General features: G+C 41.0%; 1 protein-coding gene across 1 annotated transcript; it reads left to right on the top strand.

Annotated features, from left to right (window-relative positions):
- Positions 1-11,741: 11,741 nt before the first annotated feature.
- On the top strand, positions 11,742-19,063 carry tlr3 (toll-like receptor 3). Its single transcript, XM_077204996.1, has 5 exons — positions 11,742-12,026; positions 12,294-12,774; positions 12,957-13,151; positions 16,585-18,434; positions 18,685-19,063. The coding sequence occupies exons 2-5, from the start codon at positions 12,334-12,336 to the stop codon at positions 18,911-18,913; spliced, it is 2,715 nt and encodes a 904-aa protein (XP_077061111.1). The 5' UTR covers positions 11,742-12,026; positions 12,294-12,333; the 3' UTR covers positions 18,914-19,063.
- Positions 19,064-21,653: the final 2,590 nt, after the last annotated feature.

Below are 21,653 nucleotides of genomic sequence, written 5' to 3'. Positions count from 1 at the left end.
TCATAGGCGGGTGACGTCATCGACCAGGAAACTATAAAGCACCCCAAAAACACAAGCGCATTAGCTTCTGATAGGCTTGAAGGAAGCGCTAACGGGAGTGCCGGGAGTATGGCGGAGCGACGCAGCGTCTCGTTCCCTATCAGGGAACTAGGGTTACATACGTAACCGAGACGTTCCCTTTCAAGGGAACTTCGAGCTGCGTCAAACGCTGCGGGAACGCGAATACCCACGTCGCCATAGGACCAAATGACCGTCATGTGAGACTAGCGCACAGAGGACGAGAGCACCTGTGCCCCAGGGGTAGAGCTTAAGTCTAGGTCATAGAACTTAATAAAAGTATGCGGTGAAGACCATCCAGCCGCATCACAAACATCACTCAGGGAAACCCCCGACAAAAGAGCTTTAGAAGCAGCCATACTCCTGGTAGAGTGAGCTCGGACAACCAAAGGTGAAGGCTGGCCAGCCGACTCATAAGCAAGTGAGATAGCCTCAACCACCCACTTGCTCATTCTCTGTTTAGACGCCGGACACCCTTTCCTGGGTGGCCCGAAACATACAAAAAGTTGTTCTGATTTCCTCCACAGGGCAGCTCTGTGGACTTAAGCGTCTAATGCCCTAACAGGGCAGAGTGAATTAAGTTTCTCCTGGTCCGATGACATAAATGGAGGAGGACAGAAAGCCTGCAGAACCGTAGGTCTAACAATATTAGTAGGAACCTTAGGAACGTAACCTGGTCTAGGATGCAGAAAAGCTTTAACCATGCCAGGTGCAAATTCCAGGCACGAGGGTGAAACCGACAGAGCCTGCAAATCTCCGATTCTTTTTAGTGAAGAGATAGCAAGCAAAAAGATAGTCTTAAAAGTGAGAAACTTCTCGGGAACTTCTTCGATAGGTTCAAAAGGAGCTAGGGAAAGACCTTCTAATACAATGGCCAGATCCCAAGTCGGCACCCTCGTACGAACTGCTGGCCTCAGCCTCAAAGTGCCACGGAGGAAACGAGTTATAAGCGGGTGTCTCCCAAGAGAAACTCCACTGAAAGGGACGTGGTAAGCAGCTAGTGCCGCCACATACACCTTTAGTGTGGAGGGGGATAACCCTGTGGAGAAGCGCTCCTGCAGGAATTCCAGCACTGCACCCACTGGGCAGTTAACTGGGTCCTGCAGGTGTTCTCCACACCAAGAAGTGAAAAGTTTCCACTTCAAGGCATAAAGCTTCCTCGTGGATGGAGCTCTGGAGTTAAGAATGGTCTCAACAACCTCGGTTGAGAGACCGGAGTCTATGAGCTGGGCCCCCTCAGAGGCCAAGCCCACAGTTTCCACAATTCTGGGCGGGGGTGAAGTATCGTGCCCCCCGCCTGGGAGAGTAGATCCCTCCTGACCGGGAGCTCCAAAGGAGAACCGTCCAGGAGAGAAATCAGGTCCGCAAACCATACTCGGGCCGGCCAGAACGGGGCTACTAGTAGTAGACTGACCCCGTCCCGGCGGACCCTCTCCAGAACTCCTGGTAACAGAGCAATCGGGGGAAAGGCGTACAGACGTGACCTCGGCCACGGCTGCACCATAGCATCCAACCCCAGGGGGGCTGGAAGAGTGATGGAGAACCACCGATGACAATGAGTGGTCTCCTTGGAAGCGAATAGGTCCACCTCGGCGCGACCGAAACTCAACCAAAGGAGCTCCACCACCTCGGGGTGGAGTCTCCATTCCCCTGGCCTCGGCCCCTGCCTCGACAGGGAGTCTGCTACCACATTCAAATACCCAGGGAGATACATTGCTCTCAGAGATAGTAGCTTCCCTTGGGACCACAGGAGGATCTGACGGGCCAACTTGTAAAGCCGGCGAGACCGCAGGCCCCCCTGATGATTTATATAAGAGACCACCGACGTGTTGTCTGATTGAACTAACACATGATGGCCTCTCAGGTCTGTTAGGAAGTGTTTCAGAGCCTGAAACACAGCCAACATCTCTAGACAATTTATGTGCCACGAAAGATGATGATCCTGCCACAGACCTTGGGCTGGGCGACCACTCATGACCGCCCCCCACCCTGTGAGGGAAGCATCCGTCGTTAGCGTTATGCGACGACAAAGAGCCCCCAGCACAGGACCTTTGGATAGGAACCAAGTTTCTCTCCACATGACCAGAGCACGAAGGCAGCGCCGCGTGACTTTGAACGTGCGGAGCGGATTTCCCCTCGGGGAGAATCCCTTGGTCCTGAGCCACCACTGTAGCGGTCTCATGTACAACAGGCCGCAAGGTATAACGTTGGACGCTGCTGCCATCAGACCCAACAGTCTCTGAAACTGCTTGACAGTGAGTAGCTGGCCTAGCTTCACTTGTTTCACAGCTGAGAGAATCGAAGCGATGCGGGTCGGAGAGAGTCGCGCCCGCATCGATACCGAATCCCAAACGACACCCAGAAAAGTGGTCTTCTGGGAAGGAGATAATACACTTTTCTTTGCGTTCAGCCTCAACCCCAACTTTCTGATATGAGCGAGGACGACATCTCGATGCCGAACCGCCATCTGCTCGGTCTGAGCTAAAATCAACCAATCGTCGATGTAATTGAGAATACGAATGCCCTGAAGCCTCAGAGGCACTAGTGCTGCATCCATGCATTTCGTGAAAGTGCGGGGAGATAAAGCTAGGCCAAACGGAAGAACCCTGTACTGGTACGCCTCGCCCCCGAAGGCGAACCTCAGGAACTTCCTGTGTTGTGGAAGGATGGACACATGGAAGTATGCGTCCTTCAGATCTATCGTGACAAACCAGTCCTCGGACCTGATTTGAGACACGATCTGCTTGATAGTGAGCATCTTGAATTTTAGCTTCCCTACCGAGCGATTCAATATGCGCAGGTCTAAAATTGGACGCAACCCCCCATCCTTCTTTGGAACGATGAAATATCGGCTGTAATAACCTGACTCCAAACTGGGAGGAGGAACCCGTTCTATAGCCTCTTTTTGAAGGAGCGTTTTCACCTCTTGTTCCAATACCAGAGCCTGCTCGGGGCCCACCACTGTGTGCAGAACCCCTCTGAATTTTGGTGGACGACACCTGAACTGGATAGCATAACCCTTTTCTACTGTCTGCAGGACCCAATGAGATATTTTTGGAAGGCTTTTCCACTCTGCCAGAAATTCTACTAAGGGTACCAGCCTCTCGAGACTGGCCTCTGGTGTAACTTGAGCAGCAGACGCAGCGCCCTGTAACGGCGCACCGGCAGGGAACAACTGGTCTGACCGCTCTGAGACCCTCCTCAGAGGGAGCGAGCGTCCCTCGGGAAAGCGCTCGCTGGGATCGTCTGTGCCCCGGCATAAAGGCGGGGTTGGCAGAACGAGCCCCTGAGGGCACCGAGGAGGAATGGGCACCGTAAAAAGAGGTGAACACCTTTCCGCCTCGGTGGGGACCACCCTCAGCATCCTGAACGGCTTGGCGTCAGGACTTCTTCTTAGCCGAAGCCTTCTTAGCCAATATAACTGTCCTCAGATCAGTTCTACTGGGAGAAGGCTTCGGCTGAGAGTGTCGCGGCTGAGCCCACTGTCCAGCAGGGGGAGCACGAGACGCGACACTCTGCCTCTGCTGCGCTCTATGTGATGAGCTCGAAGACGGCCGGGGCTGCTCCCGCCCAGCAGCCCCAGGGACATGAACTTTAAGGGGAAGAAACTTTTTAAAAGCTGCAGTTTGTTTCTTTTCTTCTTGGAATTTATCGATAACTGAATTCACAGCATCACCAAACAACCCCATGGGAGAAAGAGGAGCATCTAAAAGAAAAGCTTTTTCTCTCTCTTTAATATTAGTCTGATTTAACCACAAATGTCTTTCTGCGGCCACCAGAGCTGCCATAGAACGACCCATTAATTTGGCCGATTCTCTGGTGGCACGCAGGGATAAATCAGCAGCCTGACGCAGTTCGCGAACTACGTCAGTACTGACCTCCTCACTCTCACTCATGTCCCTTAGCAGATCAGCCTGGTATGCCTGCAAGATTGACATAGTATGCAGACATGACGCAGCCTGACCTGCTGCCGAATATGCTTTACCCACCAAAGCCGAAGTGTTTCTTAAAGGCTTGGTGGGTAATGCCGGTGCCTTAAAAGATGATGCTGCTTCGGGGGAGAGATGGCTCGCAAGCGTCTCTTCCACACGAGGCAACGCACCATAACCATGAGCCTTGGCTCCCATAATATTAGCGTATGTTGAAGTCTGGGGACTAAACACTCTATATGACACCGGTTTTCTCCATGATTTCGACACCTCGGTGTGGAGATCATGGAAAAACGGCAGGCACCGGCGTGGAGGCTGCACACGTGACGGCAAAAATCTCTCATCCAACTTTGATTTAGAAACAGACTCCTGTCTAGTCACTGGCCATTCAATATTAAGTTTTTCAACAGCTCTTGTTAACACCTCCATAAGCTCATCACTCTCAGGAGTGTGGGGTGGCGAATCCTCCACATCTCCCTCAACACTAACAACATCAAGTTCCTCAGAACTGGATAGCATTGGTGCCTCAGCCCGAGCGGAAGAAACCGCAGCGCGTGCTTCCGAACCCGGGACTGAGGCACTGGATCTCACAGGTGAAGGGAGAGATAAGGCAGAGCCCGTCTCAAACCCCGCTGTGAGATCCATCTGCGATCCCCACGATAAGCGCCGCCGCTCTGCCTCGGCAGAAGCGGGACCCGAACCGCGGGGAGCGCGCACCGAACCGCTCTCCTCAAAGAGCGACCGGCGGGAGCGGAGCGTCCTTAACGGCAAACGCTCGCAATGCTCACAGTCTGCTCCCTCGAGAGCAAACTGGGCATGCTGAACTCCCAAACAAACAACACAAAGATCATGTGTATCCCCGCTCGTTAAATAACGCGAGCAGGGAGGAACACACTTTCTAAACTGCTGTTCGTCCGCCATAATCTCTCAATATATATATATATAGGGATAAATTGTTTGTGTGGTGCAGGGTATGTAAGACAGACAATATCACACAGGGACAGATTCACATGTAGCGCGACTGAAAGCACAGAAGCTAATGCGCTTGTGTTTTTGGGGTGCTTTATAGTTTCCTGGTCGATGACGTCACCCGCCTATGACGTTTCATCTCTCCATTGGGCTGATTCCATACGTGCTTCATGACGCACAACGCAGGGGCGTTCCCGCAGCGTTTGACGCAGCTCGAAGTTCCCTTGAAAGGGAAATATTATTAATTTATTTGTCAATCCATATAATGGCAAAGTCTTTTAAATTGATCAACATTTAACAACGGTTAACTTTGGTTCAACTTTTGATTTCAGGGCTCGAAATTTACGCTTGTTTGCCTCTAAGGCAGGGGTTCCCAAAGTAGGGGTTGCGACCGTTGTTTCAAACCGTGTTTCAAACCGTGCTCTGCTGAGAGTTTTCATATATATTACGATTAGAAATAGCATATTGTATCCATAATTTAACAAAATACAAAAATAGTTATTATATAAAAAATAAAAAACATCAGCCTTTTCATTTTCCTTGACCGTTGGTCCTGAGCGGCTCCGAGTGGCGGTCTCCAAAATTAAACCAAGAATGGACTTGCTGTGCTCCAAGCATTGTGCCCACCCATATCATTAGGTGATTTTAATATTTAAATGAAAGTAACGAGTAAATTACTATAAAACAATATTATAGTTGTTTGATTATTGTTTTTTTTTGTTTTTTTTTAAACATGCTCGTGTTTAGATAGGCCTATTTGTGCGCAACTGAATTTTTCCCACCCATCCAGGAACATGGGAACTATATAGTGTAGTCCTATAGTAGGCTGTGTAATGTATCCTTAGTTAAATCTGTTTTGCACATGCATCGCCACAAAGTTAACCATTTCAGACAGTACCGGACAGCCTCTGTCTCGTTCACTTCACGTCTGTGGGCGTTACGCACAGCTCAGTGTGGCCGCTCCAATTTACCTTTGACAGAATTACTAAAAAATATTTTGCTACCTGCTAAAAGTTAAAGATTTTTTTAAAAACTCAAGAAGAGATGGTGGATGTGTGAAATTTCATGATTTATGAGTGACGTTAGTCTAGAATTTTCTAAAAAATATTTTGCTACCTAAAGGTTAAAGATTTTTTGTGTCACGCATGCATGCAAGTCTATTTACCTCATATTAAGTATAAAACGCATGTGGACTGATATTTTTCCAATGTCCGGACTCATTTATTAATGAAGTAGGCCTATATAAACAGACGTTTCAATTTATTGGTATTAAATGCATTTTCTGAGAATTTATATTTCAAGTTTTTACTGCAAATGTCGAAATGCGCGATCTCTGGTCCATCAGTGGTTGAGTCACCATATATCGGAAAACATTTGGAATGGGTCAGACATAATTTTGACCACTTATTCAGTTTAAGTAAATTTCGTTTTGTATAAATTGTGTCTTCATTTTAATCAATGTTTTCATCAACAATTTGACTGGATTAATAAATAAGAAGCAAATACTATAGTAGCCTAGACAATATAATTAGGACACAAAGACGCCGGCGCGTGAACTGGAGCGAGTCTCATAAATGAACCGAAAACTGACAGAAAACACTAGTTTATTAATAAACAATTCAAATGTGTAATGCATAAACCTTACTTTGGCCGGTTCTTTGTGGCAAGCTTTATGTGTGTGTTTGTCACGGTATACTGATCCAATGTTTCCTTCTCGTCTCGTGTTTATGTTGTGGTATGAAAGCACGTGTGTAGTGGGCGTGATTGTGTTGTCATTCCTAGATCCGCTCCAGCTGATCATCATCATTTATCACCAGCTACAGTCAATCTCCCTGACTGCTTAAATACTCACCGTTATCTCATTCCCATTGACAGATCGTTGTTTGATGTCCTGGGTGTCGGTGTTGAGTCTTGTTTGCTGGTTTTCCCGTCATCGTGTTCCTGTGGATTTGTCGTCATGGTGTTAGATTGTTTCGTCTCGGTCTTGGCACTTATCTTCACGAGGATTCACCGCACTCTGACCATCGAAGTCCCTGCGTCACCTGTCCACACCCGTGTCTTATCCTGAGCCGGCACTTGTTCTAAATTCTGAGTACTGCAATTGCTTCCTGTTCTCTTTGCCGATAATGACAGCGTTTGAATGCAGAATAGGCAAAATAAAAATGCTGTCATTATAAAAGGTTTCTAGTGTCAATGTATTGCTTGTTTTTCTGTTTACATTTCATGTTGTAACACTTCTCTTCTCTCGAGCATAATGCTGGTACGTCAGAGCGGCCAAAGCGTCAACAAGCTTTAACAAGCGTCAACAAGCTTCAACATGCTTCCCCGTACTTTTTGACAAGTGAAAGAGAATTTTACTTGCCCGGTTGGACAAGTAGCTTAAAAATAACTAGGGAAGCATCGTAACGCAAGAATGATTTTGGTTGTTGGATTTTGGTTAGCTACATTCAGTGTAAAGAGCAATTGAGGTAAAGAGCTATTTCCGGTAACAAGGTCGTGCTGACTGTATTTTTGTGAGAGAGACATTCTTTCCTGGAGAAATCGAAACAAAATGCGCAACAGCACACTAATCTCACAGAAGAAACATACTGAGGTAAAAATTCAAAATGTTGAGTTTAAAAAAAAAAAGTTTTTTTTTATAACGTATGATATAGGCCTAACTAAAAGCCACCTTTCCACTGCACACGACAAACGAAAGACGTCGGACCTGAAGTCATTCATTTCCAATGGAGGGTCATACGAGAGGGAGTACCGATCATAGACATCATATAGATAGACGCCCTATCGACCGCTACTGCCTATTGGCGTGGACGAGCCGTGGGGCCGCCATCTTAAACCGGTCACCCGCTCCGCTCAGTGTAATCTGTTTGGCAGGTGCAATGAGCTGCCAGCGCATTTAATTAATCATATCTCTCTGAATACCGAACTGATTTTCACGCGGGTCTTTTTGCCGCAAAGGTCATACACGTAGCTACGATACAGGACACATTGAATATTTTGTTCACAAAATACAAACAATAGTACGGTAATGTTAAATGTTAAATCTTACTTGTGAAAAGTAATCCCCGAGTGATGGTCCGCCGATTTGAGCAGGAATATGCTGCACAGTGCTCTGGCATCTACTGCTGCTATGCAACGCAAATAGGAGTATGACCGGTTTAAGATGGCGGCCGCATTTCTTGCGCCACATTGGCCAATAGGGCATCTACTGTAGTCTCTATATGATGTCTATGGTTCCGATCATACGCGTATGCTGAAAATTCGGATCCGATTTGAGCTTTGGATCCGTTGAAATATCTGAACTTCTGAACTTTGATATATATATATATATATGAAGCTTGTTAGTGAGATTGTCGGTCTGCCAGGTGTGTTTTGATATATATATAAAACACACCTGGCAGACCGACAATCTCACTAACAAGCTTCATTTTTCCTGCTGACATCTCTGTATGATACAAGAGTTATATCATATAGAATGGGGTATTCGGAATTCGGAGACTGCGAGAATAAAATTCTCTCTGTCGTATGAAAGTTCCGTGCGACTGCCACTAGGGGGCGAATACCGAAAGTCGTGTATAGTGGAAAGGGGGCTATAGTTAACACGACCAGGATCTGTTTTGCTCACGAAGTAGCCTATTTAATTATCATAAATGTTTATTATCATAAACAAGTAGCCTATATATTAAGTTACTTACACATTATTGACTGTTTTAGTTATATTTCACCGACGAAAATAGCTCCAAAGGAAAACAACAATCAAGCGCGGTGTTTTGCTCAATGATTATGATTCAGCGTGTTGAATGAGTCGTTTGAACTAATGACTCACTTAGACGGCCACTTGCCGCCTACTGGCGGTTCAGTTTGATGTTTAAAAGTATTATTGATTTTTTTTCTTGTATATTTAAACATTTATTTAAAATATCAATCTCATAACGCTATTTATTGCAGTTGCAATAGGCTAAATTATTTAATTTGATTGGAAACAGCCCCCTTTTATTAGATATTATAACGTGAGAGAATTTGACGTGAAAGGTGATGCATAGGCTACATTTAATAAGGTAAAAATAAAAATCAGCGCCTTTATAAAGGTAAATAACGCCCTGGGGTAAATATAACAAATATGCAGATTTAAGTATGTAAAAGCTGATAGAACACTTCTACGCATATTGCTTCAGAATCACTAATCTATATAGAATGATCATTCATAGTCATTCTATTTAGATCAGTGTTCAGAATACATTCAATTTATACCCCAAAAAATCATCCCGGAATAAAATACTGTTATTTTACAAAGTAGTCGGGAGTTGATAGGTTGATATAATAGAATGATTAGTTAAAATGCTAAACAAAAGTTAAATAAAAACGTTTCCTTTCATAATTTTTTATTATTTATAAAGTTTTATTAAAGGAGATTTTCAAAGAATTATTTTGCCACAATGGCGCCCCCTACCGTCCTGCGCCCTTAAGCACTGCATACCCCGTTTTAGCGCCACTGAGTGTATAGATGTGGCATGCAGTTCTATTTTTACTTTACTTCCCACAGACAGAGTATACTAGACTGGTGTAGAGTATACATTACAATATGCAGACTTATTATAAAGACTGATGTAAATGCATGCTAAACATACATTATACAGACTAATTTAAAGTAAAGAATACAGGTTGAGTGCCCAGTATACAGATGGACTATATAATGAATATATAATGTATGTATAATATGTATAATATATACATTATGGATATATTGATGTAGAATATACAGATATACTGTAGTATAGAGTATGTAGACTGAAGTACATAACTGGCATCACTTCGAGTTCAATTAAAGGTCATATCTTTCTGTTCTGATCTCTGAAAGAATGCTTGGGAATAACCAACTGAAAGAGATTGTTGAGAGGAGAGATAAAATGAGACAAAAGAATTCTGTCTTGAGAGATGAAGAGAAACAAAGGGTATTATGTTATCAATTCAATTATGCACGAGTTGAACAGGTAAAGGCAGGTTTTTATTTAGGCCATGGGGAAAAGACTTGAGCAAATACAAACTATATACTTGTAAAATGTATACATTTAAATCTAAAATAAAATTGATATAAGTTTTAATTAATACTAAAATAAAATATATTTCAAAATGGTTCAAAAGTGACAAGAAGTATTATTATTTTAAACAAACATTTTGTTGCAAATTGTATTATCATCATAGAGCAATTTTTCCTTTAATGACAGATTCACTTTGAACTCTCTGTAAAGCCTATGCAAAACCTGATGGATCATGTTTTGAGAATGATCCAAAAGCTTTTGATGGATGCAATAAAATCTGTATACAAAAATGGCTTTGGTCATATACATCTTCTAACGCAAAGTCCACACCTTCATTCCTGCACTTGATGCTCTTATATGTGGAAACAAGATGATAAGCTCTGATCTGCACAGTCACTGGGAACCAAACTATCTTTCACTTCATCTATTTATATGCAAATGTACAATCCATAAATTATGCAAAGTTTTGAATAGTTCAGACATTACCTGCCGCTGATTCTTTCAGAATCATAGAGTGTGTTTAGAGTCTGCGTGGGTGCCTGGACTGATGGATTGCCTGCAGTAACTATCTGTGAGAATAGCTGCATATTACTATTTACTGTGTCAGCAAAACATGCACAGGTTTACCAGCATCACACACACAGAATATTGATCACTTATGTTGACCGAATAATTGCTGACTATGAAACCTGTCCAGCATTTTTCAGTCACTATCGCATGGAGAAATATATGGAGTGTGGGTGAAAGAGAAAGAAAGGGCTATGTGGCTGAAATTAAAAAGCGTTGAACATGTAGTCAGTCTATTTCATATAATTTTCCAAAAAATAAAAAAAATAAAAATGGTAACCTGCTGTTTTGTCATTGAGTCATCAGATTCCAGGTGCACTTCCACTTCCTGCTGCAGTTGCTAGGTAACTGCACACACCTGCATCCAAATTCTAAAGAACCACATGCACACCTATTCCTCAAGACACCTCCTGAACTCAAAGGTGTTCATCTTATGAAACAAAGACCACCAGTTCTAATGATTTTTAAAAAATTAAATTTGAATTAAAAATATTATTGAGATTGTGAACACATTTTCCCACAGAATTCAGCAAGAATCCTTCAGTTTGAGTAGCAACATTTCACATGTTTAACTAGCCTATGCATCCATGTAGTCTACATTCAAGTAGTTAGAAATACCAGATACATATTTATTTTTCTATTCAAATTCAAACATAGCCCACATGGAATGCTGATTTATTAAACATTGTTAATGCAAAGTGTTATAATATTGAATCTTGACCAACGTCATCACATTTTTAAATATCTGGCGCCCCCATTCGGACATTGTGATGAATGACTGCTAAAGCGCTAGCTGTTACATTTAAAACAAATCAAAACAAAAAAACAATCAGTTTTAATTTTTAATTAATAAATATTGTAATTCAACTAAAAATCCTTATTGAAATTCATTATTTATTAAGTTTTCATAAAAGCTCAACAGTCTGCAGAAACGTTCTGAGGGGAAACTCCCTATTAGATTACTCACTTCCTATCTTTCTTTTCAGAAAGCCAATAAAAATATATTGAGGGGAAAAACTATATCAGAAATAGCAGAAGTGATATTAAATGTATGACAATTATGAGGATTTATTTATTTATTTATTTTTTGGTATTTCTTTCGCTGACAGATGAAATTTTTATTTGTCAAAAGCAATTTGCAACATATTCGATTCTGCATTTAAATAATGAGGGGAACATGTTATTTGGCATAGGCTACATTTTATATTGGCTATGATTAATCTCTTGACCTCGCTGTCGAATCTGAGTAACATTTGATATCTAGGACACGTCGCAGTGAAAGGATCCGCCTTCTCTTTGTTTCACTTAAGAAACAGGAATTGTTCCCTTTTGAAGGTTATTTTCCCCATGAAAAGATTATATTTTACAAGTTATACAAGAGGACTGGCTTCTGAGTTACTTCACTCTTGACTTAACCATGCCGATATTTGAGCTGAACGTGGGAAATTAGATCTTCACAATTCAAGTAAGTCCATGAAATGAATACACATGCATTGCATGCTAAATTCAGTTGCAGTACTTTGTTACAAAATTAATACGTTTACTTGCAGCCTCATGTTAGCAGTTTTGGAAAGAGTCTAAACAATTATTTTCTTATAACTTTGCCAACTTCCTCATGTTGCAACTAGCCCTGGTCTCTTTTAGATATTTTCGTAAAGTAGCCTATTGTCTTTAGGTCAGCTTGTACTTTGCGTATAAAATGTTGTTGTCAACAATATTATGTTTATTACAGTTTGACTTTGGGGAAAAAAGCCTATACGGAAGGAAAATATATGGAACTGATGAAACTCATATTGTTGCCCCTGTTCTGCACTTGTTTCCATGCACACTGTGCAGGCTCTGCATATCCACACAAGTCAACATGTACGATTGAAAATGCCAAAGCAGACTGTAGTCATATGAATCTGGATGTAGTTCCAACCAACTTGCCCCAAAATATCACCACATTGGATTTATCTCACAATAGATTAAAAAATCTGTCTTCCTTGCTTCTGTACTCGAATCTGGTGAATGTAGATGCAAGCTACAACTCTTTAACTGCCATAGATAAGGATATATGTCTTTCTCTGCCACACCTGCAAATTCTTAATGTGCAACACAATGAAGTATATTTAATGAGCGAGAAAGACCTGAAAAACTGTTTTCATTTAACACAACTTGACCTGTCTGACAATCGGCTGAAGCTACAAGGGGAACCCTTCTCTGTTCTACAGGTATGTTTATGGAGACACATTTTCTCACACAAGGAAAATATATGAAATACAATCAAAAATTTGAGGTGTTTACTCTAAGTAATTACTGATTTCATGCTATGGCCTCTAACCAGAAGTAACATTTTCCAGTCTGTTATGGTCTTATAGATAATACATTTCAATAACATTTCCTCCCTATGTAGAGTTTGACATGGTTGGATGTCTCTCGAAACAAACTGAAATCTGCTAAACTGGGCATACAACCTCAGCTGCCAAACCTGGTGACCCTTGTTCTATCTGGAAATGAATTTTCTGTACTGCAAAAGAATGACTTCTCATTCCTCAGTAATTCCTCTGGATTTCGGGTTCTGATACTCTCGTCTCGGTCTCTTAAAAAGGTAAGAGGAACAGAATGTGACACATGTTAGGTTACTTTCACTGCACATTAGACTCTCTATGTAAAAAAAAAACTTTAAGTATTTCAGACTACCTTATGTGTTTGGCACAGTTTGTTTACCCGTATCTACCCTTATCTTTCTTGGAAAGTTGTTTTGGATCATATTATTTGGTGCTCAGACAACTGGACTTTGCTGTAATGTTTTCATGATGAAATAATATTGAAAACCTTTTGAGTCTGATTATTGACATGACCTAAAAATCTCATGCTAAATTACGAAGTTTAGTATTACCACTTCTTTACCACTTTTGTAACATGAGAAAATTAAAAAAACAAATGCAATTTGAGCTAACCTTCAAAATAAAAGGCAGATAATTAGTATGTTTATATGCATTCTTAAAAGTTAATTTTGAGCTAAACTAAAAACAAATATTTGTCTCTTTAAGGGTCATGAAAATGCTCCATTTCAATGTAAATTGCCTTATTTTTACTAAGTTGATCTAATAAACCTAGAAAATGCGATTGTAACACATGTATACACACTTATCAGAAAGTTTCTCCTAAAGATAGAGATGACATGCGTCCAAGGTTAATCCTTCAAATATTAGATTATGCATTATCACGGACAGACAGATGAGACTATGCAAATACCTGTAACTGTAACTAAAACTGTGCATGTAAACAAATTAGGGCTGCACGATTAATCGAAGTGAAACCGCACACGATTTGGCAGTGGCTGCGATTATTTCTGCACAGCTTTTCAGTGCAGCACAGCTCCGTGATCAGTAGTAAATGCTGCTCTATCTGAAAGCCAGAAGGTGCTCTCGTGCAGACACTTCAAATATGTATGGAACGTCAAATGGGTTACATTTCGTGGCATTTGCACAGCAAAATTTCACAGCGAATTTATCACCTTAAGTAGGGCAGTGGACTGCAGGCACGGGTAGCAGTTTCGTTTTGCTCTTAGTGACCGGGATTTGACTCCAAGGTCCGACCGTATTGTTTTCTCTTCGTTTCGTTTCTTTTGTACGGTGGCGCATTGCTGCCACATGTACATATTATTTTTTCCACTCAATTATGTGGTATAACGAGATGTTATGTCGTTTTAACAACATCTTTTCTCGTAATAACGAGATGTTATGTCGTTAAAACAAAATATTTCACAAAAGTTCATTATTTGTATGTGCTTTAAAGCCTTGCCAGTTAAACATTTCACTCGCGTGCTGATGCACTGTTCTAACATGCGCTTTTCTAAGCGCATAGGCTACACCCGAAGCTCACAGGAACTAACAGCCTGTCAAACAGCGCCTGGTTACTGGACTAAGTTATCTTTAGAGTCTCATTGTGCTAATACTGTCAAATACACACAAGGTTTACATAAACAGAGTTGGTAACATTTGAGAGAAAATCTAGTGCGTGTGTTATATGCGTGTATATTAGATGCTTTGCGTGCCGGATTTAAAGTGACTGTAGCCTAATGGTGCGTTCACACCAAACGCGAATATAGCGTCTGGCGTAGTGTTGCACGGTGCACCGATACTTCAAAAGTATCGCAATTCTTGGAAATTAAAAACGTCACGATTCCTAAATTTATTATTATCGATACTTCTATGAATGACCGCGTTCCAGATTTGTAAGAGACGTATTTCATGTTGGTGTGTGCAATGCACGCTTCCAGTGCCTCCCTATGGACGTCTGTGTTTTTTCTCCTCACGCACGCAGCAAAGAAGCTGCAGCTGTCATGAGACAAACACTACAGCGAGATGACTGCATGTGCGAGCACAAGTGATACTGTGGCCACCGGTCAGTAGCGGAGTGACAATCGGGAGAGTCGGGACTTTTCCCGGTGGGCCGGTAGTGTATAAAGGTTGCGAGGGCCGGTCTGATAGTTATACATTGCAAGTTCTTAGCAACACCCCATCCGGCGGCCTCGTGTGCGGCCGCTGCCCGCTGGTCAAACTGTGCAGAGTAGAGAGTCTCCGGAACGAATAGAGAGTCTCCGCAACGGTGATAGATAGAAGCGCGCGTCCGAGTGAAGACGGTGTGCGAGCCAAAAAAGACACCGTATCCATGCAACTGATAGCAGCTTGATTTAAAAAACAACAGATTTTAGCGCCATATCTCTTATTTAATAGCGAACTAAATGAATGCTCTGGTAGTTAACTGGAGATGTTGTATTTATTTTTGTATTAGGTGTACAACTTTCCCCCCAACTTTCATAGATAAAGTTAATAATTTGCAAGCTGTTAAAATAAAGCAAAACATCAGTTAAAATGATCTATAGGCTATATGATTATAATCAGAGCATGCTGTGCATGTTTGTCAGTGATTTATTTATATAAGGTTATTACAGCATTTAAAGAGCACAGACCTACGCAAAGGAGGTGTATTTGTGAAACGCCTTGTAAGAAATACTTTTCCTTTTCAGGAAAAGTATTGAAAAAGTATCGAAATCGCAATTCTTGACTTGGTATCGAAACAATAATTTTGGTATCGTGACAACACTAGCCTGGCGCGAGTGATTTCAATGTTAAGTCAATGTAAAGACGCGTTTACGCGTGTCTAGAGGTCCTTCAGCGCGAATGAGGCGACGCGAATTCGCAAATTCGTGTCTGACGCCCGAGATGAAAAAATTCAGTTCGCGCCACGTTAACCAATCAGGAGCCTGCTTGCTGCTGTCACGTGGTGTAGGAAAATATTTTATCAAATAAAAACTTGATTTCAATATATGAGACATTAATTTTGTATTGAATATTTATTCTAAATTATATGAAACTTTATTCTAATGTGAAGACAACCAACATACTTTAGTGCAAGAACATAGTTCGTGTCTGGACAGTGTTGTGTGAGAAAAAAAACAAATCAAAGGACAGGTTAATCATTTTGTAGGCTGGCTTCATTTATCATCAAAAAAGAAAAAATACAGATTAGGTGGTTTTAAGTTAAACCAACTTAAAAAAATAATCTTGATATGATATTTTTGCCATATCGCCCACCCCTACATCAAACTATCGCTGTAGCTGAATAAACAGAAGATTGAAACGCTTTGATTGATTTATTAAATGTTGTCTTTTGTTGGACAAGAGGTTCATAAATGCTTCCCATGTTTGGAATGATGCATGCTGCTTTTTCAAATGCACGTTATTGTGACTGAATACACGTACATGTAAGTGACTCAAACCTGCAGTGCTTTCAGATGGAGCAGCATTTACTACTGATCACAGAGCCATCCGTCACTGACAAGCTATGCATTACAAATAATCGCAAATAAGCCAAATTGGTTTAAGCGTGATTTCATGTTAATTGCGATTAATTGTGCAGCCCTATTTTTTTCAATGTCATGCAAAAAAGTGTAGTTTCTCTAACCTGGTTAGGCTCCACCATTCTCACTCCAACAAACTTTGTCTTCTTTTTCAATTGTTTTGTTAACTCAGGTCGAGAATGGCTGTTTCCAGTCTATTGCTAGAATATCTGACTTGGTTCTGGATCAGAGCAGGCTCAGCTCTCAGTTTATCACCAATCTTTGCGAAGAACTTGCTGGCACAGCCTTGCAAAACCTTTCCCTTAAGAACACTCTCCAGGTGACACTCTCAAACATGACTTTTCAAGGTCTAGACAAGACTAACATCACAGTGCTTGATCTCAGCTACAACACAATGTCAAAGATTGCTGATGATGCCTTTCAGTGGTTTCCCCGACTGGAATCTTTATCCCTGGAGCATAACTCCCTTAGACGCCTAACTAAGGACACCTTCAGTGGACTGGGAAACCTAAGGCAGCTTAACCTGCAGAAAGCACTGATTAAGAGTCATACGTCATCCTTACCAATTATTGAAGACTTCTCATTCCACCATTTAGTCCAATTGGAGCATCTGTGTATGGCAAATACTGCATTCCGAGAGATAACGGAGCACATCTTCTCTGGACTTCTGCACCTGAAGACACTGGATTTAAGTTGGAGCATCACAGGCTTGAAGACAGTCACAAACAAAACCTTTGCTTCTCTGCAAGAATCTCCACTCCTTGAGACTCTTAATCTTACAGCCATGGGTATAAATAAGTTGGGGCCTGGTGCCTTCTCAATTTTGGGCAACCTTACTACACTCCTACTTGGCCGGAATTTCATTAATCAGCAGTTGAAAGGGGATGAGTTAGAGGGCCTAACTAGCATTAAAGAGATTGACTTGTCTATAAACCAGCAAAGTATTTCCCTCACCAATGCATCATTCATCCACGTCCCTACGTTGAGGACTCTAAAGCTAGGTCGTGCCCTAAAAGGGACCCTAGATATGGAACAATCTCCATTCAGGCCACTAGTCAACCTCACAGTTCTAGATCTCAGTAATAACAATATTGCAAACATAAATGCTGGCATGCTGACAGGGCTGTATCATCTGAAAGTGCTGAAAATGCAGCACAATAACTTGGCAAGGTTGTGGAAGACAGCCAACCCTGGTGGTCCAGTGTTTTTCCTCAAAAATGCCACAAAACTGACTCTTCTGGATCTGGACTACAATGGTCTTGATGAGATTCCACTTGATGCTTTTCGTGGCTTCTCTGAGTTACACGAGTTAAGTCTCCGTGGTAATCTCTTGGATCAGCTCCATGCCTCTGTTTTTGATGACCTACAGTCTTTAAAGTATTTGCATCTTCAAAAGAACCTTATAACATCCGTCCAACGTGCCACATTTGGCGTGCCGCTGTCCAACCTGACAGAACTTTCCATGGACCGCAACCCATTTGACTGCACCTGCGAGAGCATCCTGTGGTTCTCCGAGTGGCTAAACTCCACCAATGCAAGCGTTCCTGGATTTCCTCAAAGTTATATCTGCAACACCCCAAATGCCTACTTTAACCGCTCCGTCATGAACTTTGACCCATTGTCCTGCAAGGATATGACACCTTTTAAGGCACTGTACATTTTAAGTAGCACAGTGGTGTTAATGTTGTTATTTACAGCTTTCCTGGTGCACTTCCAAGGATGGAGAATCCAGTTCTTTTGGAGCATAATGGTAAACCGTATGCTGGGGTCACTGAAGGATGAAAGTGTTGCAGAAAGTAGATATGTATATGATGCTTACATCATTCACACTCCTAAGGACAGACCATGGGTGGAACGAAGCTTGCTCCCCCTAGAGGATGAACATTTTAATTTTTTCCTTGAAGACAGAGATGCAATACCTGGCTTTTCTCAACTTGACGCCATTATTAATAACATGGGACAATCCAGGAAGATAATTTTTGTTATTACAGAAATGCTTTTAAAGGATCCATGGTGTAGGCAGTAAGTAAAATGACTCTATCTATCTATATATTATTCAAAAAGGCATACCTACAATAATATTTAGTCACCATTAATTGAATGCAAACCACTGACCAGTTTCGGTTCTTTAAGGTATAGATTAAGATCCTGAAAAAAACATCTCACATATTCACCAAACACAAGCTTCCTTTTCAGGTTACTGAAATACACAGGTATTTTAGCTAATTCAAAAGTTCAGAAGTATTTACACTCTCTCCTCCTTTCTCTGCAGATTCAAAGCACATCATGCACTTCACCAGGTAATGGAGGAGAATCGTGACTCTCTGATTCTGATTTTCTTGCAAGATGTAACTGATTACAATCTGAACCGCTCTCTGTATCTTCGTCGTGGCATGTTGAAACCTTGCTGTGTTCTCTACTGGCCTTTACACAGGGAACGTATCCCAGCTTTCCATCAGAAACTCCGCTCAGCATTATCCTCTACCAACAAGGTTAACTAGAAATTATTTTTCCATAATGTTTATTTTGTGCCAGGTCCTCAATAGTTGTACTGCCGTCCTTACTTGGATTTTCCGTTCCATCACTTTTTTTTTTCATTGCAAATTTCTTAATACATTTACAGTTGAAAAGAATCTGTAGGTCAGGCAATGTTGAGTGCTGGCTCCTTCCAAAGCCAGCAGACCATGCCACCTAGCAGATATTACATCCAATGGCTTTGCAAGGAAGCTACCAAATGTGACCTGTCAAATTATTTTAATCTAACACATACATTTATTGTGCTTAGAAGTTTCACTACCTTTTTTTATCCACTTTAGTAACCACAATACCATACATTTACATTTACATTTATTCATTTAGTGGACGCTTTTATCCAAAGCGACTTACAATTGCTATGTATGTCAGAGGTCGCACGCCTCTGGAGCAATTAGGGGTTAAGTGTCTTGCTCAGGGACACATTGGTGTCTCACAGTGGATTCGAACCCGGGTCTCTCACACCAAAGGCATGTGTCTTTAATCCACACCTTAATCCATTTACAACTCCAAACTAGTGGGCAGAAGCAATAAGGCCCAATTTGTCTAAGGTGCTTTTTTCTTATGCCCAAAGAGATCATTTTACACAAACTTGCATTTGTGACCATAAAATTTTAAATTAATCTGTCCATTTGCTGGCCACTGCTATCAGATCTGAATAGAAAAGGTAAAATATGTATTTAGCAATCACTTTCAAGGATCTGTTGAACTATACAATATATATATATATATATATATATATATATATAATATATATATATATATATATATATATATATATATATATATATATATATATATATATATTATACATTGGTATGTTGCCTCGGGTACTGATTATTTGATTGTTTTGAACCTGAGAAGGGGTAATGATGATAAAAAACTGATGATAAATGTTGCACTTTGCTTGTATTTAAAATCCGTGTTAATTCTAAATATTGTAAATACCAAGGCTGTCACTACGAAAGTAGCTTATGTTTGAGTATTTTCAAATGCTAACTAATTGCTTTTTGTTTTTGGTACAATAAAGCCACCCAGTGGTCATTTCTTCACTCCACTGAATATTTCTTGGTAGATTTTTATTTTTGTCTGTTTCTCTATAAGCAAATTAAAATGCAATTTTACATTTCATATATATGGAACTACCTGTGCATTAAACTGTTTTATTGCACACCTTCCGATCAAGTATTCAGACAGAACAAGGAATAATAACAATAATTATATATATATACAGTATATATATATATATATATATATATATATATATATATATATATATATATACACACATATACCTTGGTCTGTCTGAATACTCGATTCTGATTGGCTGGAAGGTGTGCAATAAGTAAGGGATGATGTACATCTAGCCAGTGGTTCTCAAAATAACCCTGACAGGATGATGAGGACCCCCGACGCGAAACGGACATTATCCCATTACACGGCTTATTATCCCGCTTATTAGGCTACACAGCTACTTGCCACATAAGTAAATAATTAGACAGGAAATATTGATCTGAGTTGAAATATTTTATTAGGTCTTCAAACGCAAAGCTTCCATGGAGAGAGCAGTTACAGCGCGGCAAGTTCAGACTAAACGAACATTTAAGAGAGAGCCTAAGGTATAGGTATAGATATTCATATCACTTATTACACAGCATTTCGCCACATAAATGTATCTCATAATCTAACAGTGTAAAAAACAATAGTCACAAAATGGCAGCTGCTGCGTTTGAATGAAACAAGAGAGAGTGAGTCCACGATACTGGATGGTATAACTAAATAACTGTAGGCTACACAACATACTGATTCGACTGAGTTTTAATATTTTAGTAGCCTAGCTCACCAAACGCAAAACTTCGTTGAAGAAAAAACGTTCCTAGCAGGCGTATAGACCTTATGTAGCCACGCCCCTTTTCAGCGCTGCGCTTGTTGTCTTTTGACTTCCAGTCTGTATTTTCACAGCGATCTTGCGTAGTTATGAATGAACGGCTCGTTTAAAAAAATTCCAAGGTCAATTTGTTAAGACATATGCTTTACAATGCTTATGATAAACATTACAATGTTCATGATAACTTTCGTTAACTCTACAATAAGTAAATCAACTTCACCAGCTAATTACTTATTGATGGCGATGCCACAGAAATATACATAGCGACCGCAAAAAACGGAAGTTCAAAGGCAATATTCTAAAGATGGCGGCGCCCTTGTTTCTCTGGTGCATAAGGTCTATAGTACTGCTGACTTCAGTGACCCAGATGAGCCTGCCTGCCTTATCTGTTTTGAGCGGTTGTAATCTGGGAATAATTTACCGTTGGATGGCGCAATTGACCAATCAGAATCAAGTATTCCCAGGGTTTCCGCGGATCTTTAATGCCTTAAATTAGATTTTTAAAAATTAGGGCCATAAAAAGTCTTATTTTTCCTTATGAAAGGTCTTACATTTTCGATGGGAATTTGACTTAAAAATATTAATTAAAAATATCTAATTAGCATACTTTTTTATACCACGGGCTGTTTAAATACTCGATTCTGATTGGCTGGAAGGTGTGCAGTAAAACCGTTTAATGCACAGGTAGTTCCAGTCAGTTTGATTACAGTTCGAAATTAATCCGCTACTATAATCATTGGTAACCATAGTAACACAGTTACACTTGCAAACGTTTATTTAGGTAGGCTAAATGGATGATTTTTGCATATCGTTAATCGTTT

This window comes from Siphateles boraxobius, unplaced genomic scaffold (assembly GCF_051911475.1).
Source record: "Siphateles boraxobius isolate OS27281-9 unplaced genomic scaffold, OSU_SipBor_1 53, whole genome shotgun sequence".
Taxonomy (NCBI): Eukaryota; Metazoa; Chordata; class Actinopteri; order Cypriniformes; family Leuciscidae; genus Siphateles; species Siphateles boraxobius.
This window is presented reverse-complemented; position numbering and strand designations above follow the sequence as displayed.